Here is a 26,458-nt window from a genome sequence, read left to right as displayed (position 1 = left end):
GCTGACCGAGAACTACAGGTAACAGATCGCCTACAAAGCTGACAGAGAACTACAGGTAACAGATCGCCTACAAAGCTGACCGAGAACTACAGGTAACAGATCGCCTACAAAGCAGACCGAGAACTACAGGTAACAGATCGCCTACAGAGCTGACCAAGAACTACAGGTAACAGATCTCCTACAAAGCTGACCGAGAACTACAGGTAACAGATCGGCTACAAAGCTGACCGAGAACTACAGGTAACAGATCGGCTACAAAGCTGACCGAGAACTACAGGTAACAGATCGGCTACAAAGCAGACCGAGAACTACAGGTAACAGATCTCCTACAAAGCTGACCGAGAACTACAGGTAACAGATCTCCTACAAAGCAGACAGAGAACTACAGGTAACAGATCTCCTACAAAGCAGACCGAGAACCTCAAGTAACAGATCAGCTACAAAGCAGACCGAGAACCTCAAGTAACAGATCTGCTACAAAGCTGATCGAGAACCTCAAGTAACAGATCAGCTACAAAGCAGACCGAGAACCTCAAGTAACAGATCTGCTACAAAGCTGATCGAGAACCTCAAGTAACAGATCAGCTACAAAGCAGACCGAGAACCTCAAGTAACAGATCAGCTACAAAGCAGACCGAGAACCTCAAGTAACAGATTTCCTACAAAGCAGACCGAGAACCTCAAGTAACAGATCAGCTAAAAAGCAGACCGAGAACCTCAAGTAACAGATCTCCTACAAAGTAGACCGAGAACCTCAAGTAACAGATCAGCTACAAAACAGACCGAGAACCTCAAGTAACAGATCTCCTACAAAGCAGACCGAGAACCTCAAGTAACAGATCAGCTACAAAGCAGACCCAGAACCTCAAGTAACAGATCTCCTACAAAGCAGACCGAGAACCTCAAGTAACAGATCAGCTACAAAACAGACCGAGAACCTCAAGTAACAGATCTCCTACAAAGCAGACCGAGAACCTCAAGTAACAGATCAGCTACAAAGCAGACCGAGAACCTCAAGTAACAGATCTCCTACAAAGCAGACCGAGAACCTCAAGTAACAGATCTCCTACAAAGCAGACCGAGAACCTCAAGTAACAGATCAGCTACAAAGCAGACCGAGAACCTCAAGTAACAGATCAGCTACAAAGCAGACCGAGAACCTCAAGTAACAGATCTGCTACAAAGCTGATCGAGAACCTCAAGTAACAGATCAGCTACAAAGCAGACCGAGAACCTCAAGTAACAGATCAGCTACAAAGCAGACCGAGAACCTTAAGTAACAGATTTCCTACAAAGCTGACCGAGAACCTCAAGTAACAGATCAGCTAAAAAGCAGACCGAGAACCTCAAGTAACAGATCTCCTACAAAGCAGACCGAGAACCTCAAGTAACAGATCAGCTACAAAGCAGACCGAGAACCTCAAGTAACAGATCTCCTACAAAGCAGACCGAGAACCTCAAGTAACAGATCAGCTACAAAACAGACCGAGAACCTCAAGTAACAGATCTCCTACAAAGCAGACCGAGAACCTCAAGTAACAGATCAGCTACAAAGCAGACCGAGAACCTCAAGTAACAGATCTCCTACAAAGCAGACCGAGAACCTCAAGTAACAGATCAGCTACAAAACAGACCGAGAACCTCAAGTAACAGATCTCCTACAAAGCAGACCGAGAACCTCAAGTAACAGATCAGCTACAAAGCAGACCGAGAACCTCAAGTAACAGATCAGCTACGAAGCAGACCGAGAACCTCAAGTAACAGATCAGCTACAAAGCAGACCGAGAACCTCAAGTAACAGATCTCCTACAAAGCAGACCGAGAACCTCAAGTAACAGATCAGCTACAAAGCAGACCGAGAACCTCAAGTAACAGATCTCCTACAAAGCAGACCGAGAACCTCAAGTAACAGATCAGCTACAAAGCAGACCGAGAACCTCAAGTAACAGATCAGCTACAAAGCAGACCCAGAACCTCAAGTAACAGATCTCCTACAAAGCTGACCGAGAACCTCAAGTAACAGATCTCCTACAAAGCTGACCGAGAACCTCAAGTAACAGATCTCCTACAAAGCAGACCGAGAACCTCAAGTAACAGATCAGCTACGAAGCAGACCGAGAACCTCAAGTAACAGATCAGCTACAAAGCAGACCGAGAACCTCAAGTAACAGATCTCCTACAAAGCAGACCGAGAACCTCAAGTAACAGATCAGCTACAAAGCAGACCGAGAACCTCAAGTAACAGATCTCCTACAAAGCAGACCAAGAACCTCAAGTAATAGATCAGCTACAAAGCAGACCGAGAACCTCAAGTAACAGATCAGCTACAAAGCAGACCCAGAACCTCAAGTAACAGATCTCCTACAAAGCTGACCGAGAACCTCAAGTAACAGATCTCCTACAAAGCAGACCGAGAACCTCAAGTAACAGATCTCCTACAAAGCAGACCGAGAACCTCAAGTAACAGATCAGCTACAAAGCAGACCGAGAACCTCAAGTAACAGATCTCCTACAAAGCAGACCAAGAACCTCAAGTAATAGATCAGCTACAAAGCAGACCGAGAACCTCAAGTAACAGATCAGCTACAAAGCAGACCCAGAACCTCAAGTAACAGATCTCCTACAAAGCTGACCGAGAACCTCAAGTAACAGATCTCCTACAAAGCTGACCGAGAACCTCAAGTAACAGATCTCCTACAAAGCAGACCGAGAACCTCAAGTAACAGATCTCCTACTAAGCAGACCGAGAACCTCAAGTAACAGATCTCCTACAAAGCAGACCGAGAACCTCAAGTAACAGATCTCCTACAAAGCAGACCGAGAACCTCAAGTAACAGATCACTACTAAGAACTAGAGTCAGATGTGTTTTATATAACTGATGAATATTCTATAAGTATTGACTTGGTACAGCTCTGAGGTCACCCACTGTAAACATCTCAGCTACGGGTACTAGCATCTTCAGTAGTCATTTGTACCCACACAGACCAGTGCAGTGTAATGATGCTGCACACCATTACTCCCAGGAACCTTCAAACCAACTTTATTGTTCCAGCATAGTAGAGACAACGCCACCTAGCATCTCCGACGCGTTTCACACCTCTACTGAGACTTAATCATTACAATGAAGACACCAATGTTACAGACAGAGAGGATGGAAAAAACACCATGGCTCCACCCCCATACAGGCAGGGGTGGGCTCATATCACCAGGGTTATTTATTTTTGAATATTTGCATCTTGTCAATGAAGAGTCCACCTTTATCTGCCAATTGTCTATCCTCCACACACAAACAATGGTTTGTATCAATGGACTTTCCTGGTGAAGTCATTGTGATATGTGAGATCTGGGTGGGAAGGAAGGCGGCAGAAGATGACCTCAGCATATATATGATCTGGGGGTGGGGGGACCCCAGAGTATAAATCCCTACATTTAGGGAAAATGACCCCCACCACCACCACCAGATAAAAGTGGTTGTCTCGCTTTTACGAAGTTGCAGGTTTTCTTCCTCTTCTATACTCAGTACAATCTGTGTCCTGCCAGTGACCCTCCCCTTTTATGTCATCATACAAGGAATGTGCTGTAACCCCTGGCAACCAGATTCCAGCAGGAGGAGAGGCAGAGAGCCGATTGGTCAGGCTGTGTGCATTGTATGGGGGATAACAGGAATGTGCAGAGTCAGCAGTACACTGGGAAGAACAGATATCACCGACAATGACAGGAAGTCCGATCAGTCAGAGGATCTGCACAATACTTCCTGAAAGGGAAAGTCTCCATGTAATAGAGTGCCAGCTCCTGGGGCTTCTCAGGGCAACCTAGGCCAACAGCTGTGTCTCAGATATATCTGCTACATATTATTATACATAATAGACACAAATACTGTGTACTATGGACCCTGCACAGTCCCACTTCCCCTGTCCTGGATGCCGGGTGTCATTCTTGGTATGTGTCCCTGCTCTGTATGTATGGACCCTGCACAGTCCCACTTCTCCTGTCCCGGATGCCGGGTGTCATTCTCTGTATCTGTCCCTGCTCTGTATGTATGGACTCTGCACAGTCCCATTTCTCCTGTGCTGGATGTCGGGTGTCATTCTCGGTATCTGTCCCTGCTCTGTATGTATGGACTCTGCACAGTCCCACTTCCCCTGTCCTGGATGTCGGGTGTCATTCTCGGTATCTGTCCCTGCTCTGTATGTATGGACTCTGCACAGTCCCACTTCCCCTGTCCTGGATGCCGGGTGTCATTCTCGGTATCTCCTCTTATTCTGTATGTATGGACCCTGCACAGTCCCACTTCCCCTGTCCTGGATGTCGGGTGTCATTCTCGGTATCTGTCCCTGCTCTGTATGTATGGACTCTGCACAGTCCCACTTCTCCTGTCCCGGATGCCGGGTGTCATTCTCGGTATCTGTCCTTATTCTGTATGTATGGACTCTGCACGGTCCCACTTCTCCTGTTCTGGATGCTGGGTGTCATTCTCGGTATCTGTCCCTATTCTGTATGTATGGACTCCGCACAGTCCCACTTCCCCTGTCCCGGATGCCGAGTGTCATTCTCGGTATCTGTCCTTATTCTGTATGTATGGACTCTGCACAGTCCCACTTCCCCTGTCCCGGATGCCGGGTGTCATTCTTGGTATCTGTCCCTATTCTGTATGTATGGACCCTGCACAGTCCCACTTCCCCTGTCCTGGATGTCGGGTGTCATTCTCGGTATCTGTCCCTGTTCTGTATGTATGGACTCTGCACAGTCCCACTTCTCCTGTCCCGGATGCCGGGTGTCATTCTCGGTATCTGTCCCTATTCTGTATGTATGGACCCTGCACAGTCCCACTTCCCCTGTCCTGGATGTCGGGTGTCATTCTCGGTATCTGTCCCTGCTCTGTATGTATGGACTCTGCACAGTCCCACTTCTCCTGTCCTGGATGCCGGGTGTCATTCTCGGTATCTGTCCCTGCTCTGTATGTATGGACTCTGCACGGTCCCACTTCCCCTGTCCCGGATGCCGGGTGTCATTCTCGGTATCTGTTCATACACTGGGTGTATCAGATCCTGTACAGATATAATCCAGATGGACACAGAAATCCATTTACTGGCAGCTAATTAATTGCAGCTGATGTGGAATTAGCAGAGAATTGAATTAGCAGTGAAGTGAAGTTGCATTATGATGCAAGGTCTGCTGTGTAAACAAAGTGGCTGCCCCCAATCTCTTGTGACCCATCAGATGGAGGTATGGAATCTCTTGTGACCCATCAGATGGAGGTATGGAATCTCTTGTGACCCATCAGATGGAGGTATGGAATCTCTTGTGACCCATCAGATGGAGGTATGGAATCTCTTGTGACCCATCAGATGGAGGTATGGAATCTCTTGTGACCCATCAGATGGAGGTATGGAATCTCTTGTGACCCATCAGATGGAGGTATGGAATCTCTTGTGACCCATCAGATGGAGGTATGGAATCTCTTGTGACCCATCAGATGGAGGTATGGAATCTCTTGTGACCCATCAGATGGAGGTATGGAATCTCTTGTGACCCATCAGATGGAGGTATGGAATCTCTTGTGACCCATCAGATGGAGGTATGGAATCTCTTGTGACCCATCAGATGGAGGGTATGGAATCTCTTGTGACCCATCAGATGGAGGGTATGGAATCTCTTGCGACCCATCAGATGGAGGGTATGGAATCTCTTGCGACCCATCAGATGGAGGGTATGGAATCTCTTGTGACCCATCAGATGGAGGGTATGGAATCTCCTGTGACCCATCAGAGGGAACGTATGGGATCTCTTGTCACCCATCAGAGGGAACGTATGGGAACTCCTGTGACCCATCAGAGGGAACGTATGGAATCTCCTGTGACCAATCAGAGGGAACGTATGGAATCTCCTGTGGACGGTCAGAGGGAACGTATGGAATCTCCTGTGGACGGTCAGAGGGAAGGTATGCAATCTCCTGTGGATGGTCAGAGAGAAGGTATGGAATCTCCTGTGACCCATCAGAGGGAAGGTATGGAATCTCCTGTGACCCATCAGAGGGAAGGTATGGAATCTCCTGTGACCCATCTGAGGGAAGGTATGGAATCTCCTTTGACCCATCAGAGGGAAGGTATGGAATCTCCTGTGACCCATCAGAGGGAAGGTATGGAATCTCCTGTGACTGATCAAAGAGAAGGTATGGAATCTCCTTTGACCCATCAGAGGGAAGGTATGGAATCTCCTGTGACTGATCAAAGAGAAGGTATGGAATCTCCTTTGACCCATCAGAAGGAAGGTATGGAATCTTCTGTGACCCATCAGAGGGAAATTATGGAATCACCTGTGACCAATCAAAGGGAAGGTATGGAGTCTCTTATGACCCATCAGAGGGAAGGTGTGGAATCTCCTTCGACCCATCAGAGGGAAGGTGTGGAATCTCCTTTGACCCATCAGAGGGAAGGTGTGGAATCTCCTTTGACCCATCAGAGGGAAGGTGTGGAATCTCCTTTGACCCATCAGAAGGAAGGTATGGAATCTTCTGTGACCCATCAGAGGGAAATTATGGAATCACCTGTGACCAATCAAAGGGAAGGTATGGAGTCTCTTATGACCCATCAGAGGGAAGGTGTGGAATCTCCTTCGACCCATCAGAGGGAAGGTGTGGAATCTCCTTTGACCCATCAGAGGGAAGGTGTGGAATCTCCTTCGACCCATCAGAGAGAAGGTATGGAATCTCCTGTGACCGATCAAAGAGAAGGTATGGAATCTCCTGTGACCAATCAGAGGGAAGTTATGGAATCTCCTGTGACCCATTAGAGAGAGGTTATGGTATCTCCTGTGACCAATCAAAGAGAAGGTATGGAGTCTCTTGTGACCCATCAGAGGGAAGATATGGAATCTCATATGACCCATCAGAGGGAAGGTATGGAATCTTTGTGGTCAGAGTTTGGTCTCTGGTTCTGTTGAAGGTCCTCCTGTGATCAGACTGATGTAGAATTCTTACATATACTCCAAGCCAGTCTGCTGTGTGTACGCTGAACACCCTTTTACTCCCTGTTTGCGGTTAAATTGATTACATTTTATCTGATTTCATAAGTGTTCCAGTTCTTAACCGGTAACCATGTGCCATCCTCAAAAAGTGTCCTACTGAATCTCTCAGCATGGCATGCCCCATCAGCCCCCAAAATGCTCCAGTGATCAATCCCCCCCACAATGTAGGCTGGAATCTGAGGTCTGTCCTGTGCAGGAATATAGACAACCATCACTGGCGACACCTAGTGGTCATTCCTAAATCTTCAACTAATATTTCACATTTACGAGACATTAGTGACATCTAGCTGTGCCTTATGATATTGCATCCCCATTGTCTGACTGGCATACACAGGGTCATTAATGGCAGTCTTAGAGTTCCAACGCAGGATCATCCATGGCAGTCACTGAGGTCCAACACAGGATCACCCATGGCAGCCATAGAGGTCCAACACAGGATCACCCATGGCAGTCATAGAGGTCCAACACAGGATAACCCATGGCAGTCACTGAGGTCCAACACAGGATCACCCATGGCAGTCATAAAGGTCCAACACAGGAAAACCCATGGCCGTCATAAAGGTCCAACACAGGATAACCCATGGCAGTCACTGAGGTCCAACACAGGATCACCCATGGCAGTCACTGAGGTCCAACACAGGATCACCCATGGCAGTCAAAGAAGTCCAACACAGGATAACCCATGGCAGTCATAAAGGTCCAACACAGGATAACCCATGGCAGTCATAAAGGTCCAACACAGGATCACCCATGGCAGTCATTGAGGTCCAACACAGGATCACCCATGGCAGTCATAAAGGTCCAACACAGGATCACCCATGGCAGTCAAAGAAGTCCAACACAGGATAACCCATGGCAGTCATAAAGGTCCAACACAGGATAACCCATGGCAGTCAAAGAAGTCCAACACAGGATAACCCATGGCCGTCATAAAGGTCCAACACAGGATAACCCATGGCAGTCATAAAGGTCCAACACAGGAAAACCCATGGCCGTCATAAAGGTCCAACACAGGATAACCCATGGCCGTCATAAAGGTCCAACACAGGATAACCCATGGCCGTCATAAAGGTCCAACACAGGATAACCCATGGCAGTTATAGAGGTCCAACACAGGATCACCCAGGGCAGTCATAGAGGTCCAACACAGGATCATCCATGGCAACCATGGAGGTCCAACACAGGATCACCCATGGCCGTCATAAAGGTCCAACACAGGATAACCCATGGCAGTTATAGAGGTCCAACACAGGATAACCCATGGCAGTTATAGAGGTCCAACACAGGATCACCCAGGGCAGTCATAGAGGTCCAACACAGGATCATCCATGGCAACCATGGAGGTCCAACACAGGATCACCCATGGCAGCCATAGAGGTCCAACACAGGATCAACCATGGAGGTCCAACACAGGATCACCCATGGCAGCCATAGAGGTCCAACACAGGATCAACCATGGAGGTCTAACACAGGATCACCCATGGCAGCCATAGAGGTCCAACACAGGATCAAAAAGTATACATTTTATACAAAATGCATATGTTAGGAAAACCTGGGCTGGAAAGTAATGGACAGGGTGCAATTTCTGACTTCTCCATATAGAGATAATTATATAAAAATACACATTGGTTCCAGGAAATGTGGAAATTGGCAGTAACACATTTAACTGAGAAAACTCTGAGCAGTTATATGTGTAGACTAACCTGGTAGTAGTATCCGGCATACTGCGCCTGGTATGGTGGAGGCTGCACTCCGCTCACCCCCAGCACTCCTCTCAGCAGCTGGTTACATCCTGAAAGAGGACAGAGCATCTCATCAGGGAGACCATCACATGAGCTGCCCCCAGACACACACCAAATATAATACATCATAGGGTCAATGTTACACCTCTCCCATTCCCTGCAATGTGATGTCATCATACATGCTGCTTGGCTGGGCATGCAGTGACTTTACCTGCCCCCACGTTACAGTGGTGGTGTACAGGTATTGGGGGGGGGGGGGCGGATCAGAGAAATCCAGCAGCCATGTGAATTCCAAATGTTGGAAGAGGTTATATAAAGCAGTGTACAAGCTGGTGAATATTGATTAGAGCAGAGTAGATGATATTGTGTTGGGGAATATTCCCTGTGGAAGTTAGTAGCAGCGTACAATCAGACTCCTTGTATGCGTGTGGGGGGTAATCTTACAATCCTTTACATGCAATTTACCTAAAGACTGTACTTTAATGCAGTGTGTGGTCGCGGGAGTCGGCCTTTAAACAATCGGTGGAGGTAGGTATCGATATGAAGCTCAGGGTGGTGCTGACAATAATGGGGAGCCCCACGTGACACGTCATGGGATGATACAGTGTAATATAATCATGGACAGGTGACAACACAGGGGGCTATTCACTGGCCAAATCAGACTGTTGTCACCTATCCAATGGAAGGGCTGACAGAGAAACAATACTGTGTTCAGGGTTACACTTTCAGAATATATATATATATATACAGTTGCAAGAAAAAGTATGTGAACCCCTTGGGATTACGTGGAGTTTTGCATGAATTGGGCATAAAATGTGCTCTGAACGTCATCTAAGTCACAACAATAGAAGAACACAGTCTACTGAACATAATACTACACAAACATTAGATATTGCCATGGTTTCATTGCACATAACATGTAAACATTCACAGTGCAGGGAGGAAAAAGTATGTGAGGCCCTAGCTTAATGACTTCTCCCAGAGCTATTTGGAGCCAGGAGTGAGCCAACCTTGACTCCAATCAGTGTGATGATATTGGATGTGTTGCTGACAGCTGTCCTGCCCTTAAATAACACACACCTGTTTTGGGTTTACTGGTTTCAAGAAGCACTGTCTGATGTGAACCATGCCTCGCAGAAAAGAGCTCTCAGAAGACCTACGATCAAGAATTGTTGACTTGCATGAAGCTGGAAAGGGTTACAAAAGTATCTCCTTGAGCCTTGATGTTCATGTGTCCACGGTAAGACAGACTGTCTACAAATGGAGAAAGTTTAGCACTGTTGCTACTCTCCCTAGGCGTGGTCGTCCTGTAAAAATGACTGCAAGAGCACAGCGCAGAATGCTGCATGAGGTAAAGAAGAATCCCAGAGTGTCAGCTAAAGACCTACAGAAATCTCCGGCACATGCTAACATTTTTGTTGACACATCTACAATCAGGAAAACATTAAACAAGAATGGAGTACATGGGAGGACACCACGGAGGAAGCCATTGCTGGCCAAAAAGAAGATTGCAGCATGTTTGAAGTTTGCAAAAGAGCCCCTGGATGTTCCACAGCACTACTGGCAGAATATACTGTGGACAGATGACACCAAGATTGAGTTGTTTGGGAAGAACACACAACACTATGTGTGAAGAAAAAAGGCCCAGCACACCAACATCAAAACCTCATCCCCACTGTGAAACATGGCGGAGGGAGCATCATGGTTTGGGGCTGCTTTGCTGCCTCAGGGCCTGGACGGATTGTTGTCATTGATGGGAAAATGAATTCCAGAGTTTATCAAGACATTTTGCAGGAAAACGTACGACCATCTGTCCGCCAACTGAAGCTCCGCAGAGGATGGGTGATGCAACAGGACAATGATGACCCAAAGCATACAAGTCATTCAACAAAACAATGGCTGCAACAGCACAGAATACGCCTTCTGGAGTGGCCCAGTCAGAGTCCTGACCTCAACCCGATTGAAATGCTGTGGCATGACCTTAAGAGAGCGATTCACACCAGACATCCCAAGAATATTGCTACACTGAAACAGTTTTGTGAAGAGGAGTGGTCCAAAATGACTCCAGATCATTGTGCAGGTCTGATCTGCAACTACAGGAAACGTTTGGTTGAGGTTATTGCTGCCAAAGGAGGGTCAACCAGTTATTAAGTCCAAAGGTTCACATACTTTTTCCTCCCTGCACTGTGAATGTTTACATGTTATGTGCAATTAAACCATGGCAACATCTAATGTTTGTGTAGTATTATGTTCAGCAGACTGTGTTCTTCTATTGTTGTGACTTAGATGACGTTCAGAGCACATTTTATGCCCAATTCATGCAAAACTCCACGTAATCCCAAGGGGTTCACATACTTTTTCTTGCAACTGTATATATATACATACACACACTATATTGCCAAAAATATTGGGCCAGCTCTCCAAATCATTTGATTCAGGTGTTCCAATCCCCTCCATATCATGTGATTCAGGTGTTCCAATCCCCTCCATATCATGTGATTCAGGTGGTCCAATCCCCTCCATATCATGTGATTCAGGTGGTCCAATCCCCTCCATGTCATGTGATTCAGGTGTCCCAATCCCCTCCATATCATGTGATTCAGGTGTTCCAACCCCCTCCATATCATGTGATTCAGGTGTCCCATTCCCCTCCATATCATGTGATTCAGGTGTTCCAACCACCTCCATATCATGTGATTCAGGTGTTTCAATCCCCTCCCAATCATGTGATTCAGGTGTTCCTAATCCCCTCCATATCATGTGATTCCGGTGTTCCAATCCCCTCCATGGACACAGGTGTATACAATCAAGCCCCTAGGCATGCATACTGCTTCTACAAACATTGGTGAAAGAATTGGTCGCTCTCAGGAGCTCAGTGACTCCAAGCGTGGTCCCGTGATAGGTGGTCACCTGTGCAATAAGTCCATCCGTGACATTTCCTGGCCACTAAATATTCCACGCTCAACTGTTAGTGGGATTATAACAAAGTGGGAGCAACTGGGAACAACAGCCACTCAGCCACCAAGTGGTAGGCCACGTCACATGACAGGGCGGGGTCAATGCATGCTGAAGCGCACAGTGCGCAGAAGTGTCTGCAGAGTCAATAGCTAAAGACCTCCAAACTTGGTGTGGCCTTCAGATGAGCCCAACAACAGTGCGTAGAGAGCTTCATGGAATGGGTTTCCATGGCCGAGCAGCTGCATCCAAGCCTTCCATCACCAAGTGCAATGCAAAGCGTCGGATGCCGTGGTGTAAAGCACGCCGCCACTGGACTCTAGAGCAGTGGGGTGGAGGAACTTGACTGTCCTGCACAGAGTCCTGACCTCAACCCCATAGAACACCTTTGGGATGAATTAGAGCGGAGACTGCGAGCCAGGCCTCCTCCCCCGACATCAGTGCCTGACCTGACAAATGTTCTTCTGGAAGAATGGTCCAACCTTCCCATAGACACCCTCCTAAACCTTGTGGATGGCCTTCCCAGAAGAGTTGAAGCTGTTATAGCTGCAAAGGGCGGGGCCAACTCAATATTGAACCCTACGGGCTAAGACTGGGGGGCCATTAAAGGTCATGTGTGTGGAAAGGGCGGGGCCAACTCAATATTGAACCCTACGGGCTAAGACTGGGGGGCCATTAAAGGTCATGTGTGTGGAAAGGGCGGGGCCAACTCAATATTGAACCCTATAGACTAAGACTGGGAGGCCTTTAAAGGTCATGTGCGGGGGGAAAGGGTGGGGCCAACTCAATATTGAACCCTACGGACTAAGACTGGGGGGCCATTAAAGGTCATGTGTGTGGGAAGGGCGGGGCCAACTCAATATTGAACCCTACGGATTAAGACTGGGAGTCCATTAAAGGTCATGTGCGGGGGAAAGGGCGGGGCCAACTCAATATTGAACCCTATGGACTAAGACTGGGGGGCCAATAAAGGTCATGTGCGGGGGAAAGGGCGGGGCCAACTCAATATTTAACCCTACGGACTAAGACTGGGGGGCTATTAAAGGTCATGTGTGTGGAAAGGCCGGCAGCCCAATACTGGGGGCAATATAGGGTATATATTGTTTTTCATCATCTTTACTTGAACACTGCTACACAGTGCGAGGAGAAGGTCCTTTAGTGGAGGAAAGGCTTCTTTGAGCCCCCCAAGCTGTCCTCCTCCTCATCCCAGGCCAGACGCTACACTGTGGAAGGATATGAGCAGCAATTAACCCTTTATAGGAGTGTGTGGGAGGTGAGTGCATGCTGCCTGTAGTGCAGGTCGCTGTATGGATGATGTCACTAATCATTATGGAAAGGGTGGATATCACTTTACTGACCCCCAGCCTCACCTTTAATGGCCAGAACACCATGGCAGAAGTCTTTGAAGTTGATGCGGCCCAGTTCATTGGGGTCCAAATATCGCACCACTTTCTCCACCTGTAACAGGAAGGCAGGAGATTGACATTAGACGTGCAGAGATGCCATAGGGGACATATAACAATCAGAAGGGAATCGGACTGCTTGTCATTTATCACAGGTGACAGATTGTCTGTATGAGTGACTCTGCACCCGGAGATGAGACAGACCTTCACATTCCACAGCTACACAGTGAGGACGTGGTCAGGGTCAGGCCATTCACTGTCCCAGTACTACAGAACAGAGGGAGGAATCTATGAACCACGCTGGAACCTTGTAGTCAATCTGCCCTCTGCTCCTGATTAGCAATGCTAAATGTCCCCAATCTATCAATGTATGGGTGACCCATAGCAGCCAGTCACATTTCATTACATAAACGCTGTGAGAGGTAATGACTGGCTCATTTTCCTACATGCTGCAGTGACCCACAGACAGGTATACGTGCAGTGATCCCCCCGTAGAGAGGTATGAGCACAGTGATCCCCCCATAGACAGGTATGAGCGCAGTGATCCCCCCACAGACAGGTATACGTGCAGTGATCCCCCCATAAACAGGTATATGTGCAGTGATCCCCCCGTAGAGAGGTATGAGCACAGTGATCCCCCCACAGACAGGTATGAGCGCAGTGATCCTCCACATACAGGTATGAATGCAGTGATCCCCCCACAGACAGGTATGAGCGCAGTGATCCCCCCACAGACAGGTATGAGTGCAGTGATCCCCCCACAGACAGGTATGAGCGCAGTGATCCCCCCACAGACAAGTATGAGCGCAGTGATCCCCCCACAGACAGGTATGAGCGCAGTGATCCCCCCACAGGCAGGTATACGTGCAGTGATCCCCCCACAGACAGGTATAAGTACAGTGATCCCCCCACAGACAGGTATACGTGCAGTGATCCCCCCACAGACAGGTATGAGTGCAGTGATCCCCCCACAGACAGGTATGAGTGCAGTGATCCCCCCACAGACAGGTATGAGCGCAGTGATCCCCCCACAGACAGGTATGAGCGCAGTGATCCCCCCACAGACAGGTATGAGCGCAGTGATCCCCCCACAGACAGGTATGAGCGCAGTGATCCCCCCACAGACAGGTATGAGCGCAGTGATCCCCCCACAGACAAGTATGAGCGCAGTGATCCCCCCACAGACAAGTATGAGCGCAGTGATCCCCCCACAGACAGGTATGAGCGCAGTGATCCCCCCACAGACAAGTATGAGCGCAGTGATCCCCCCACAGACAGGTATGAGCGCAGTGATCCCCTTACAGACAGGTATACGTGCAGTGATCCCCCCACAGACAGGTATACGTGCAGTGATCCCCCCACAGACAGGTATGAGTGCAGTGATCCCCCCACAGACAGGTATACGTGCAGTGATCCCCCCACAGACAGGTATACGTGCAGTGATCCCCCCACAGACAGGTATGAGCGCAGTGATCCCCCCACAGACAGGTATGAGCGCAGTGATCCCCCCACAGACAGGTATGAGCGCAGTGATCCCCCCACAGACAGGTATGAGCGCAGTGATCCCCCCACAGACAGGTATAAGTGCAGTGATCCCCCCACAGACAGGTATGAGCCCAGTGATCCCCCCACAGACAGGCATGAGTGCAGTGATCCCCCCACAGACAAGCATGAGTGCAGTGATCCCCCCACAGACAGGTATGAGTGCAGTGATCCCCCCACAGACAGGTATGAATGCAGTGATCCCCCCACAGACAGGTATGAGCGCAGTGATCCCCCCACAGACAGGTATGAGCGCAGTGATCCCCCCACAGACAGGTATGAGCGCAGTGATCCCCCCACAGACAGGTATGAGCGCAGAGATCCCCCCACAGACAGGTATGAGTGCAGTGATCCCCCCACAGACAGGTATGAGCGCAGTGATCCCCCCACAGACAGATATATGTGCAGTGATCCCCCCACAGACAGGTATGAGTGCAGTGATCCCCCCACATACAGGTATGAGTGCAGTGATCCCCCCACAGACAGGTATGAGCGCAGTGATCCCCCCACAGACAGGTATGAGTGCAGTGATCCCCCCACAGACAGGTATGAGTGCAGTGATCCCCCCACAGACAGGTATGAGTGCAGTGATCCCCCCACAGACAGGTATGAGTGCAGTGATCCCCCCACAGACAGGTATGAGTGCAGTGTTGGTGTCTATGATCAGTACATACATCACACAGGACACTCCAGCAGAGTTCCTCTTTATTTCCACCTCCATGACAATAATCAGAACATTCCTCTTTGAAGTAGAACTCGTCCTGATTCTGTCACCTCCCTGTACACGGAGGACGCTCTGACGGTGTAATCCCATTATATTATTTATCAGCAGGCGTTCTGGGCTGCTCATGACAGGGACACACTCAGAAGCACCAATGCGAGCCTTATGTGGTTACACCATCCAGTCCAAGCCGGACAGGAAATGACCGCTAGAGAATGAGAACTGAGATCTGATTGGCTGCTGTGGCATGGTGGAGTCTAATCAGACTTCTCTTTTCAGCACCTCTCTAATATACATCTTCTCCTCCCCATCAATCAAAGTCTTCTGTCCAATATTCACCATCTCTTCCCCAATATTCACCATCTCCTCTCCAATATTCACCATCTCCTCTCCATCATTCACCATCTCCTCTCCAATATTCAACATCACCTCTCCATCATTCACCATCTCCTCCCCAATATTCACCATCTCCTCTCCATCATTCACCATCTCCTCTCCATCATTCACCATCTCCTCTCCAATATTCACCATCTCCTCCCCAATATTCACCATCTCCTCCCCAATATTCAACATCACCTCTCCATCATTCACCATCTCCTCCCCAATATTCACCATCTCCTCTCCAATATTCACCATCTCCTCTCCATCATTCACCATCTCCTCTCCATCATTCACCATCTCCTCTCCAATATTCACCATCTCCTCCCCAATATTCAACATCACCTCTCCACCATTCACCATCTCCTCTCCAATATTCACCATCTCCTCTCCAATATTCAACATCACCTCTCCATCATTCACCATCTCCTCCCCAATATTCACCATCTCCTCCCCAATATTCACCATCTCCTCCCCAATATTCAACATCACCTCTCCATCATTCACCATCTCCTCCCCAATATTCAACATCACCTCTCCATCATTCACCATCTCCTCTCCATCATTCACCATCTCCTCTCCAATATTCACCATCTCCTCCCCAATATTCACCATCTCCTCTCCAATGTTCAACATCACCTCTCCATCATTCACCATCTCCTCTCCATCATTCACCATCTCCTCCCCAATATTCACATCTCCTCTCCATCATTCACCATCTCCTCTCCAATATTTAACATCACCTCTCCATCATTCACCATCTCCTCCCCAATATTCACCATCTCCTCCCCAATATTCACCATCTCCTCTCCAATGTTCAACATCACCTCTCCATCATTCACCATCTCCTCTCCAATATTTAACATCACCTCTCCATTATTCACCATCTCCTCTCCATCATTCACCATCTCCTCCCCAATATTCACATCTCCTCTCCATCATTCACCATCTCCTCTCCAATATTTAACATCACCTCTCCATCATTCACCATCTCCTCCCCAATATTTACCATCTCCTCTCCATCATTCACCATCTCCTCTCCATCATTCACCATCTCCTCTCCAATATTTAACATCACCTCTCCATCATTCACCATCTCCTCTCCAATATTTAACATCACCTCTCCATCATTCACCATCTCCTCCCCAATATTTACCATCTCCTCTCCATCATTCACCATCTCCTCTCCATCATTCACCATCTCCTCTCCAATATTTAACATCACCTCTCCATCATTCACCATCTCCTCTCCAATATTTAACATCACCTCTCCATCATTCACCATCTCCTCCCCAATATTTACCATCTCCTCTCCATCATTCACCATCTCCTCTCCATCATTCACCATCTCCTCTCCAATATTTAACATCACCTCTCCATCATTCACCATCTCCTCCCCAATATTTACCATCTCCTCCCCAATATTCACCATCTCCTCCCCAATATTGACCATCTCCTCCCCAATATTCACCATCTCCTCTCCACCATTCACCATCTCCTCTCCAATATTCACCATCTCCTCTTCAATATTTAACATCACCTCTCCATCATTCACCATCTCCTCTCCATCATTCACCATCTCCTCCCCAATATTCACCATCTCCTCTCCATCATTCACTATTGCCTCTCCAATATTCAACATCACCTCTCCAATATTCACATCTCCTCTCCAATATTCACCATCTCCTTTCCAATATTCACCATCTCCTCTCCAACATTCAGCATCTGCTCCCCAATATTCACCATCTCCTCCCCAATATTCACCATCTCCTCCCCAATATTCAACATCACCTCTCCATTATTCACCATCTCCTCTCCAATATTCAACATCATTTCTCCATCATTCACCATCTCCTCTCCATCATTCAGCATCTCCTCCCCAATATTCACCATCTCCTCTCCAATATTAAACATCACCTCTCCATCATTCACCATCTCCTCCCCAATATTCACCATCTCCTCTCCATCATTCACCTTCTCCTCCCCAATATTCACCATCTCCTCTCCATCATTCAGCATCTCCTCCCCAATATTCACCATCTCCTCTCCAGTATTCAACATCACCTCTCCATCATTCACCATCTCCTTTCCATCATTCACCATCTCCTCTCCAATATTCACCATCTCCTATCCAATATTCAACATCACCTCTCCGTCATTCACCATCTCCTTTCCGTCATTCACCATCTCCTCCCCAATATTCACCATCTCCTCCCCAATATTCAACATCACCTCTCCATCATTCACCATCTCCTCCCCAATATTCACCATCTCCTCCCCAATATTCAACATCACCTCTCCATCATTCACCATCTCCTCCCCAATATTCACCATCTCCTCCCCAATATTCAACATCACCTCTCCATCATTCACCATCTCCTCTCCAATATTCAACATCACCTCGCCATCATTCACCATCTCCTCCCCAATATTCACAATCTCCTCTCCATTCTTCACTCTCTCCTTTCTGTCATTCACTCTATCCTCTCCAATATTAATTATCTCCTCCAATATTCACTGTCTTTTCGACATTATTCACCATGTCCTCTCTGTCATTCACCATCTTCTCTCCAATATCCACCATCTCCTCCCCACTAGTCCCCTCTCCATCACTGTCTTCTCTCCTTCATTCACCACCCCCTCCCTCTCCATCACCGTCTTCTCTCCTTCCTTCATCGCCACCTCTCCACCACTGTCTCTTCTCCTTCATTCACTTCCCCCTCCCTCTCCATCACTGTCTCCTCTCTTTCATTCACCACCCCCTCTGCATTGCTGTCTCCTCTATTTTTTTTTTCACCTCCCCTCCCTCTACATCACCATCTTCTCTCCTTCCTTCATCGCCCCCTCACCACCGCTGTCTCTTCTCCTTCTTTCACTTCCCCCTCCCTCTCCACCACTGTCTCCTCTCCTTCCTTAACCTCCCTCTCCATCACAGTCTCCTCTCCTTCATTCACCACTCCCTCTGCACCACTGTCTCCTCTCCTTCAGTCACTCTTTCCATCACTGTCTCTCCTCCTTCATTCACTGTCTCCTCTCCTTTATTCACCCCCTCTCTCTGCATTGCTGTCTCCTCTACTTCATTCACCCTCTCCATCACTGACTCTCCTCCTTAATTTACTCTCCCCTCTCCTTTATTCACCCTCTCTCTCTCCACCGCTGTTTCCTCTCCTTCCTTCACTGCCCCCTCCCTATCCATCGCTGTCTCTTCTCCTTCATTCACTGTCTCCTCTCCTTCATTCACCGAACCCTCTCTCGCCATCACTTTCTCCTCTCCTTCCTTCACCACCCCCTCCCTCTCCATCACTGTCTCCTTTCCTTCATTCACCACCCTCTCCGCACTGCTGTCTCCTCTACTTCATTCACCTCCCCTCCCTCTTCATCACTGTCTCCTCTCCTTCATTCACCACTTCCTCTCTCTCCATCACTGTCTCTGCTCCTTCATTCACCGTCTTCTCTCCTTTATTCATCCCTTCCTTCTCCATCACTGTCTCCTCACCTTCATTCACCCTCTCCATCACTGTCTCCTCACCTTCATTCACCCTCTCCATCACTGTGTCCTCTCCTTCATTCACCCCATCCCTCTCCATTACTGTGTCCTCTCCTTTATTCACCCCCTCTCTATCCATCACTTTCTCCTTTCCTACTTTCACCCTCTCCATTACTGTCTCCTCTCCTTCATTCACCCTCTCCATTACTGTCTCCTCTCCTTCATTCACCCTCTCCATTACTGTCTCCTCTCCTTCATTCACCCTCTCCATTACTGTCTCCTCTCCTTCATTCACCCTCTCCATTACTGTCTCCTCTCCTTCATTCACCCTCTCCATTACTGTCTCCTCTCCTTCATTCACCCTCTCCATTACTGTCTCCTCTCCTTCATTCACCCTCTCCATTACTGTCTCCTCTCCTTCTTTAACCCTCTCCATTACTGTCTCCTCTCCTTCATTCACCCTCTCCATTACTGTCTCCTCTCCTTCATTCACCCTCTCCATTACTGTCTCCTCTCCTTCATTCACCCTCTCCATTACTGTCTCCTCTCCTTCATTCACCCTCTCCATTACTGTCTCCTCTCCTTCATTCACCCTCTCCATTACTGTCTCCTCTCCTTCTTTCACCCTCTCCATTACTGTCTCCTCTCCTTCTTTCACCCTCTCCATTACTGTCTCCTCTCCTTCATTCACCCTCTCCATTACTGTCTCCTCTCCTTCTTTCACCCTCTCCATTACTGTCTCCTCTCCTTCTTTCACCCTCTCCATTACTGTCTCCTCTCCTTCATTCACCCTCTCCATTACTGTCTCCTCTCCTTCATTCACCCTCTCCATTACTGTCTCCTCTCCTTTATTCACCCCCTCTCTATCCATCACTTTCTCCTTTCCTACTTTCACCCTCTCCATTACTGTCTCCTCTCCTTCATTCACCCTCTCCATTACTGTCTCCTCTCCTTCTTTCACCCTCTCCATTACTGTGTCCTCTCCTTCATTCACCCTCTCCATTACTGTCTCCTCTCCTTCTTTCACCCTCTCCATTACTGTCTCCTCTCCTTCATTCACCCTCTCCATTACTGTCTCCTCTCCTTCATTCACCCTCTCCATTACTGTCTCCTCTCCTTCATTCACCCTCTCCATTACTGTCTCCTCTCCTTCATTCACCCTCTCCATTACTGTCTCCTCTGCACTTCTCAATCCACTCATCTGATAGACGTGTCATCTCCACTTCTGTTCTCTGCCCCCATTCTGGTTGTGATGTCCCTGGAATATCCGGGTTCTTCATGTGAATCGTGGATTTGGCAGACCACAGGAAGCTCCCAGCTGTTGTAGTCAGTCCAGATAAAAGGTCCTCATCCCGATCAAAGACACAAAAACTCCGACACATGCCGGGATTTCTGCGCTTCATCAAGGCGTGACCTCGGGATGTGTTGGATATTTTCCTTGTAATCTGATGAACACTTTTATCTGTCTTGCCATCAGTAGTCTGACATTTGCCTCTATCAGTCACATGTTACCTCAAGAGGCGGGTCAATGGAAGAAGGGTGACCACACATAGCTCCCTATAATGTTAGTGGACACTTCCCCAGACAACCATCCAGGAAACGGAGAGTTAACGACATGCTGCCTTGTTGCCTAGCAACCATTCCCCCTAATTATCAGAAGGTGATGAATTTAGTGTTTGGGTTCTTCAGCTTCTCATTCATTGTCACCTCTATAAATATCACATCTGCACCATCCCTCCCCCCTCACTAAGTCTTCTATACAATTGTGGTGAAATGTCTGCCCCCCCTTGGAGAATCGGGAATATACAGGATGGATGATGAGTGAGCCGGCACAACCCATTTCTTATGGGATTCCTATTCTGTGATAACAGAATGGGCCAATCATAAAACAGAACATGGCGACAAGTAAACCAATGACACGCCCCCTGTTCAATAGTCTGCACCCCAAGTTCCGAATCCCGTGTATCGCCCCCTTTACCATCAATGACAGCGTGCCGTCTTCTGTATTAGTTGTCTATGAGGCCCCCCAATTCTTGCCGGTGGTAGAGCCACTCATTCATCTTGGCACAATGCCTCCAGGCCATGCAGAGTCTTATATGAACCGCACCCAGAGATCTCCCAGAGCGGCTCAATGATAGGAAGGTCAGGAGACTGTGATGGCCACTCCAGAACCTTCACCTTTACCTGCTGTAACCACTGGAGGGTCAGCTTGGCCTTGTGCTCGGGGTCAATGTCCTGCTGAAACCCCTGGAGGGTCAGCTTGGCCTTGTGCTCGGGGTCAATGTCCTGCTGGAACCCCTGGAGGGTCAGCTTGGCCTTGTGCTCGGGGTCAATGTCCTGCTGGAACCCCTGGAGGGTCAGCTTGGCCTTGTGCTCGGGGTCAATGTCCTGCTGGAACCACTGGAGCGTCAGCTTGGCCTTGTGCTCGGGGTCAATGTCCTGCTGGAACCCCTGGAGGGTCAGCTTGGCCTTGTGCTCGGGGTCAATGTCCTGCTGGAACCCCTGGAGGGTCAGCTTGGCCTTGTGCTCGGGGTCAATGTCCTGCTGGAACCCCTGGAGGGTCAGCTTGGCCTTGTGCTCGGGGTCAGTGTCCTGCTGGAAAGTCCAAGAACGTCCTACACACAGCTTTCGTGCCGAAGAATGTAAATTGTCTGCCCGTATTTCCTGATAACATGCTGTATTTATCTTGCCCTCAATATTCACAAGATCCCTCGTGCCATTAGAGCTCACATGTCCTCAGAACATCAGTGAGCCTGTGACCCAGAAACTCCGCACATGGATGGTGGGAACCCCTCATAATGGGCATAGCAGGCATAGAGACCCGAGATCTCAGCACGGGGGGGTGGGAACTCCTCATAATGGGCACAGCGGGCGTAGAGACCCGGGATCTCAGCACAGGGGGGGGGGGGGTGGGAACTCCTCATAATGGGCACAGCGGGCGCAGAGTCCCAGGATCTCAGCACAGGGATGGTGGGAACCCCTCATAATGGGCATAGCAGGCATAGAGACCCGAGATCTCAGCACGGGGGGGTGGGAACTCCTCATAATGGGCACAGCGGGCGTAGAGACCTGGGATCTCAGCACGGGGGGGGGGGTGGGAACGCCTCATAATGGGCACAGCGGGCGCAGAGTCCCAGGATCTCAGCACAGGGATGGTGGGAACCCCTCATAATGGGCATAGCAGGCATAGAGACCCGAGATCTCAGCACGGGGGGGTGGGAACTCCTCATAATGGGCACAGCGGGCGTAGAGACCCGGGATCTCAGCACAGGGATGGTGGGAACCCCTCATAATGAGCACAGTGGGGGTACAGACCCAGGAACTCAGCACAGGGATGGTGGGAACCCCTCATAATGAGCACAGTGGGGGTACAGACCCAGGAACTCAGCACAGGGATGGTGGGAACCCCTCATAATGGGCACAGCGGGGGTACAGTCCCAGGAACTCAGCACAGGGATGATGGGAACCCCTCATCTTATAATGGGCACAGAGGGTGTACAGACCCAGGAGCTCAGTACAGGGATGGTGGAAACCCCCATAATGGGCACAGCGGGTGTACAGACCCAGGAGCTCAGCACAGGGATGGTGGAACCCCTCATAATGGGCACAGCGGGCGTACAGACCCAGGAACTCAGCACAGGGATGGTGGGAGCCTCCCATCATGCTTATTCAGCATTGACTGTGTCACCTACAGTAGGCATAAAAGCTCCCCTTTCCAGTGGAGGTCCTGGGGTGCACTGACACCAGAATAAAAATCTATATGACTTGAAAAACATGAAATCTTTTCCTCCATCAGACAATGGGATGCAGCACACAGCAAAGTAGGACGAACACACATCTCTGATGTCACATTCACACATATTGGAGAAGGAAATGCACAGCAGCAGCTCCGTCATAATACCAATCTGAACAATCTGGTGTTTATGGTTCAATCCCACCACTGACCATATTGTACCTCCATCTGCCGTGCCTAGCACTCTTCCAATCTTCAATATGGCGACTGGCTGTCCTCATCGCACACTTACTAATGGCTGCTGTATTATAATTCCATAGCAGATTGGTTATTTCCATCTCCTCCGAAGGAAAGGAAATGTTATCCTATGTGAGAGCTGCTAAAGCCATCCACGTAGAAAAGGTCCTGTTCATGGACATCCCACCTTCATATGTAGGTCCTTCACCGTCCACCATAGCAGGCTACAGTCAGCTATATTCTTCTATGATGTCTGCAGGAAATCATCTCCCCATCACCTTCCTTTTATATTTCTACTGACGGACAGATTTCCACAACTTCAGTCTGTAAATATAGACCAGCAGAGTTTATATACGAAGATTCCACCAGTTGTACTTGTCCTTCAGGTTGCTCAACACAAGTTGTCTGATTGGTTGTTGTTGGGGGAATCCTCCACTGCATGATGTGCAATTTAATTCTCCACTGATCAGCTGATGTTTGTTGTCATTTCATGCGTCCCACTACAACCCATCGCAAGAACGCTCTACATCAGCCATTCTCAGCCAGAGGTCCTTCAGAGGTTGCTGGGGGTTCCTTCAGCCATCATTGGTTGACCTCCCACTCACTTGGCAGAGCTGGCTGCAGGACACTAATGACCTCACTAACTGGTGGCAAATCTTCCTAATGACTACCAATGTAAGGTGGATTCTTCCCACTGACCCCCAATGTAAGGGACATTCTTCCCACTGACCCCAATGTAAGGGACATTCTTCCCACTGACCCCCAATGTAAGGGACATTCTTCCCACTGACCCCCAATGTAAGGGACATTCTTCCCACTGACCACCAATGTAAGGGCCATTCTTCCCACTGACCCCCAATGTAAGGGATATTCTTCCCACTGACCCCCAATGTAAGGGATATTCTTCCCACTGATCACCAATGTAAGGGACATTCTTCCCACTGACCCCCAATGTAAGGGACATTCTTCCCACTGACCCCCAATGTAAGGGACATTCTTCCCACTGACCCCCAATGTAAGGGACATTCTTCCCACTGACCACCAATGTAAGGGACATTCTTCCCACTGACCTCCAATGTAAGGGACATTCTTCCCACTGACCACCAATGTAAGGGACATTCTTCCCACTGATCACCAATGTAAGGGTCATTTTTCCCACTGACCCCCAATGTAAGGGACATGCTTTCCACTGACCCCCAATGTAAGGGACATTCTTCCCACTGACCACCAATGTAAGGGACGTTCTTCCCACTGACCCCCAATGTAAGGGACGTTCTTCCCACTGACCACCAATTTAAGGGACGTTCTTCCCACTGACCCCCAATGTAAGGGACGTTCTTCCCACTGACCCCCAATGTAAGGGACGTTCTTCCCACTAACCCCCAATGTAAGGGTTGTTCTTCCCACTGACCCCCAATGTAAGGGACGTTCTTCCCACTGATCACCAATGTAAGGGTTGTTCTTCCCACTGACCCCCAATGTAAGGGACGTTCTTCCCACTGATCACCAATGTAAGGGACGTTCTTCCCACTGACCCCCAATGTAAGGGACGTTCTTCCCACTGACCCCCAATGTAAGGGACATTCTTCCCACTGACCCCCAATGTAAGGGGCGTTCTTCCCACTGATCACCAATGTAAGGGACATTCTTCCCACTGACCTCCAATGTAAGGGACATTCTTCCCACTGACCCCAATGTAAGGGACATTCTTCCCACTGATCACCAATGTAAGGGACATTCTTCCCACTGACCCCCAATGTAAGGGACATTCTTCCCACTGACCCCCAATGTAAGGGACATTCTTCCCACTGACCCTCAATGTAAGGGACATTCTTCCCACTGACCCCCAATGTAAGGGACATTCCTCCCACTGACCCCCAATGTAAGGGACATTCTTCCCACTGACCACCAATATAAGGGACATTCTTCCCACTGACCCCCAATGTAAGGGACATTCTTTCCACTGATCAGCAATGTAAGGGACGTTTTTCCCACTGACCCCCCAATGTAAGGGACATTCTTCCCACTGACCCCCAATGTAAGGGACATTCTTCCCACTGATCCCCCAATGTAAGGGACATTCTTCCCACTGACCCCCAATGTAAAGGACATTCTTCCCACTGATCCCCCAATGTAAGGGACATTCTTCCCACTGATCACCAATGTAAGGGACATTCTTCCCACTGATCACCAATGTAAGGGACATTCTTCCCACTGACCCCCAATGTAAGGGACATTCTTCCCACTGATCCCCCAATGTAAGGGACATTCTTCCCACTGACCCCCAATGTAAGGGACATTCTTCCCACTGACCTCCAATGTAAGGGACATTCTTCCCACTGACCACCAATGTAAGGGACATTCTTCCCACTGATTACCAATGTAAGGGGCATTTTTCCCACTGACCCCCAATGTAAGGGACATGCTTTCCACTGACCCCCAATGTAAGGGACATTCTTCCCACTGACCACCAATGTAAGGGACATTCTTCCCACTGACCACCAATGTAAGGGACGTTCTTCCCACTGACCACCAATGTAAGGGACGTTCTTCCCACTGACCCCCAATGTAAGGGACGTTCTTCCCACTGACCACCAATTTAAGGGACGTTCTTCCCACTGACCCCCAATGTAAGGGACGTTCTTCCCACTGACCCCCAATGTAAGGGACGTTCTTCCCACTAACCCCCAATGTAAGGGTTGTTCTTCCCACTGACCCCCAATGTAAGGGACGTTCTTCCCACTGATCACCAATGTAAGGGTTGTTCTTCCCACTGACCCCCAATGTAAGGGACGTTCTTCCCACTGATCACCAATGTAAGGGACGTTCTTCCCACTGACCCCCAATGTAAGGGAAGTTCTTCCCACTGACCTCCAATGTAAGGGACATTCTTCCCACTGACCCCCAATGTAAGGGGCGTTCTTCCCACTGATCACCAATGTAAGGGACATTCTTCCCACTGACCACCAATGTAAGGGACGTTCTTCCCACTGACCACCAATGCAAGGGACATTCTTCCCACTGATCACCAATGTAAGGGACGTTCTTCCCACTGACCACCAATGTAAGGGACATTCTTCCCACTGACCACCAATGTAAGGGGCGTTCTTCCCACTGACCACCAATGTAAGGAACATTCTTCCCACTGATCACCAATGTAAGGGACGTTCTTCCCACTGACCACCAATGTAAGGGACGTTCTTCCCACTGATCACCAATGTAAGGGACGTTCT

At 48.9% G+C, this 26,458-nt stretch overlaps 1 protein-coding gene across 2 annotated transcripts in view; it reads right to left on the bottom strand.

The window, feature by feature from the left end:
• The window catches only part of RAB11FIP4 (RAB11 family interacting protein 4), an 85,215-nt gene that overhangs the window by 57,332 nt on the left and 1,425 nt on the right, over window positions 1-26,458 (bottom strand). For both annotated transcript variants that reach the window (XM_089662923.1, XM_089662924.1), the window contains exons 2-3: window positions 13,095-13,182; window positions 8,731-8,819 (exon numbers count right to left, since the gene is read on the bottom strand). In XM_089662923.1, the coding sequence (XP_089519049.1) occupies window positions 8,731-8,819; window positions 13,095-13,182 (177 nt within the window). The remainder of the gene's footprint in view (window positions 1-8,730; window positions 8,820-13,094; window positions 13,183-26,458) is intronic.

The sequence above is a fragment of the Staurois parvus genome, unplaced genomic scaffold (genome assembly GCF_062004578.1).
Source record: "Staurois parvus isolate SC_StPar_1 unplaced genomic scaffold, SC_StPar_1.0 ptg001589l, whole genome shotgun sequence".
Taxonomy (NCBI): domain Eukaryota; kingdom Metazoa; phylum Chordata; class Amphibia; order Anura; family Ranidae; genus Staurois; species Staurois parvus.
The sequence above is the reverse complement of the archived record's forward strand: the minus strand, read 5'-3'. Positions and strand labels throughout refer to the sequence as shown.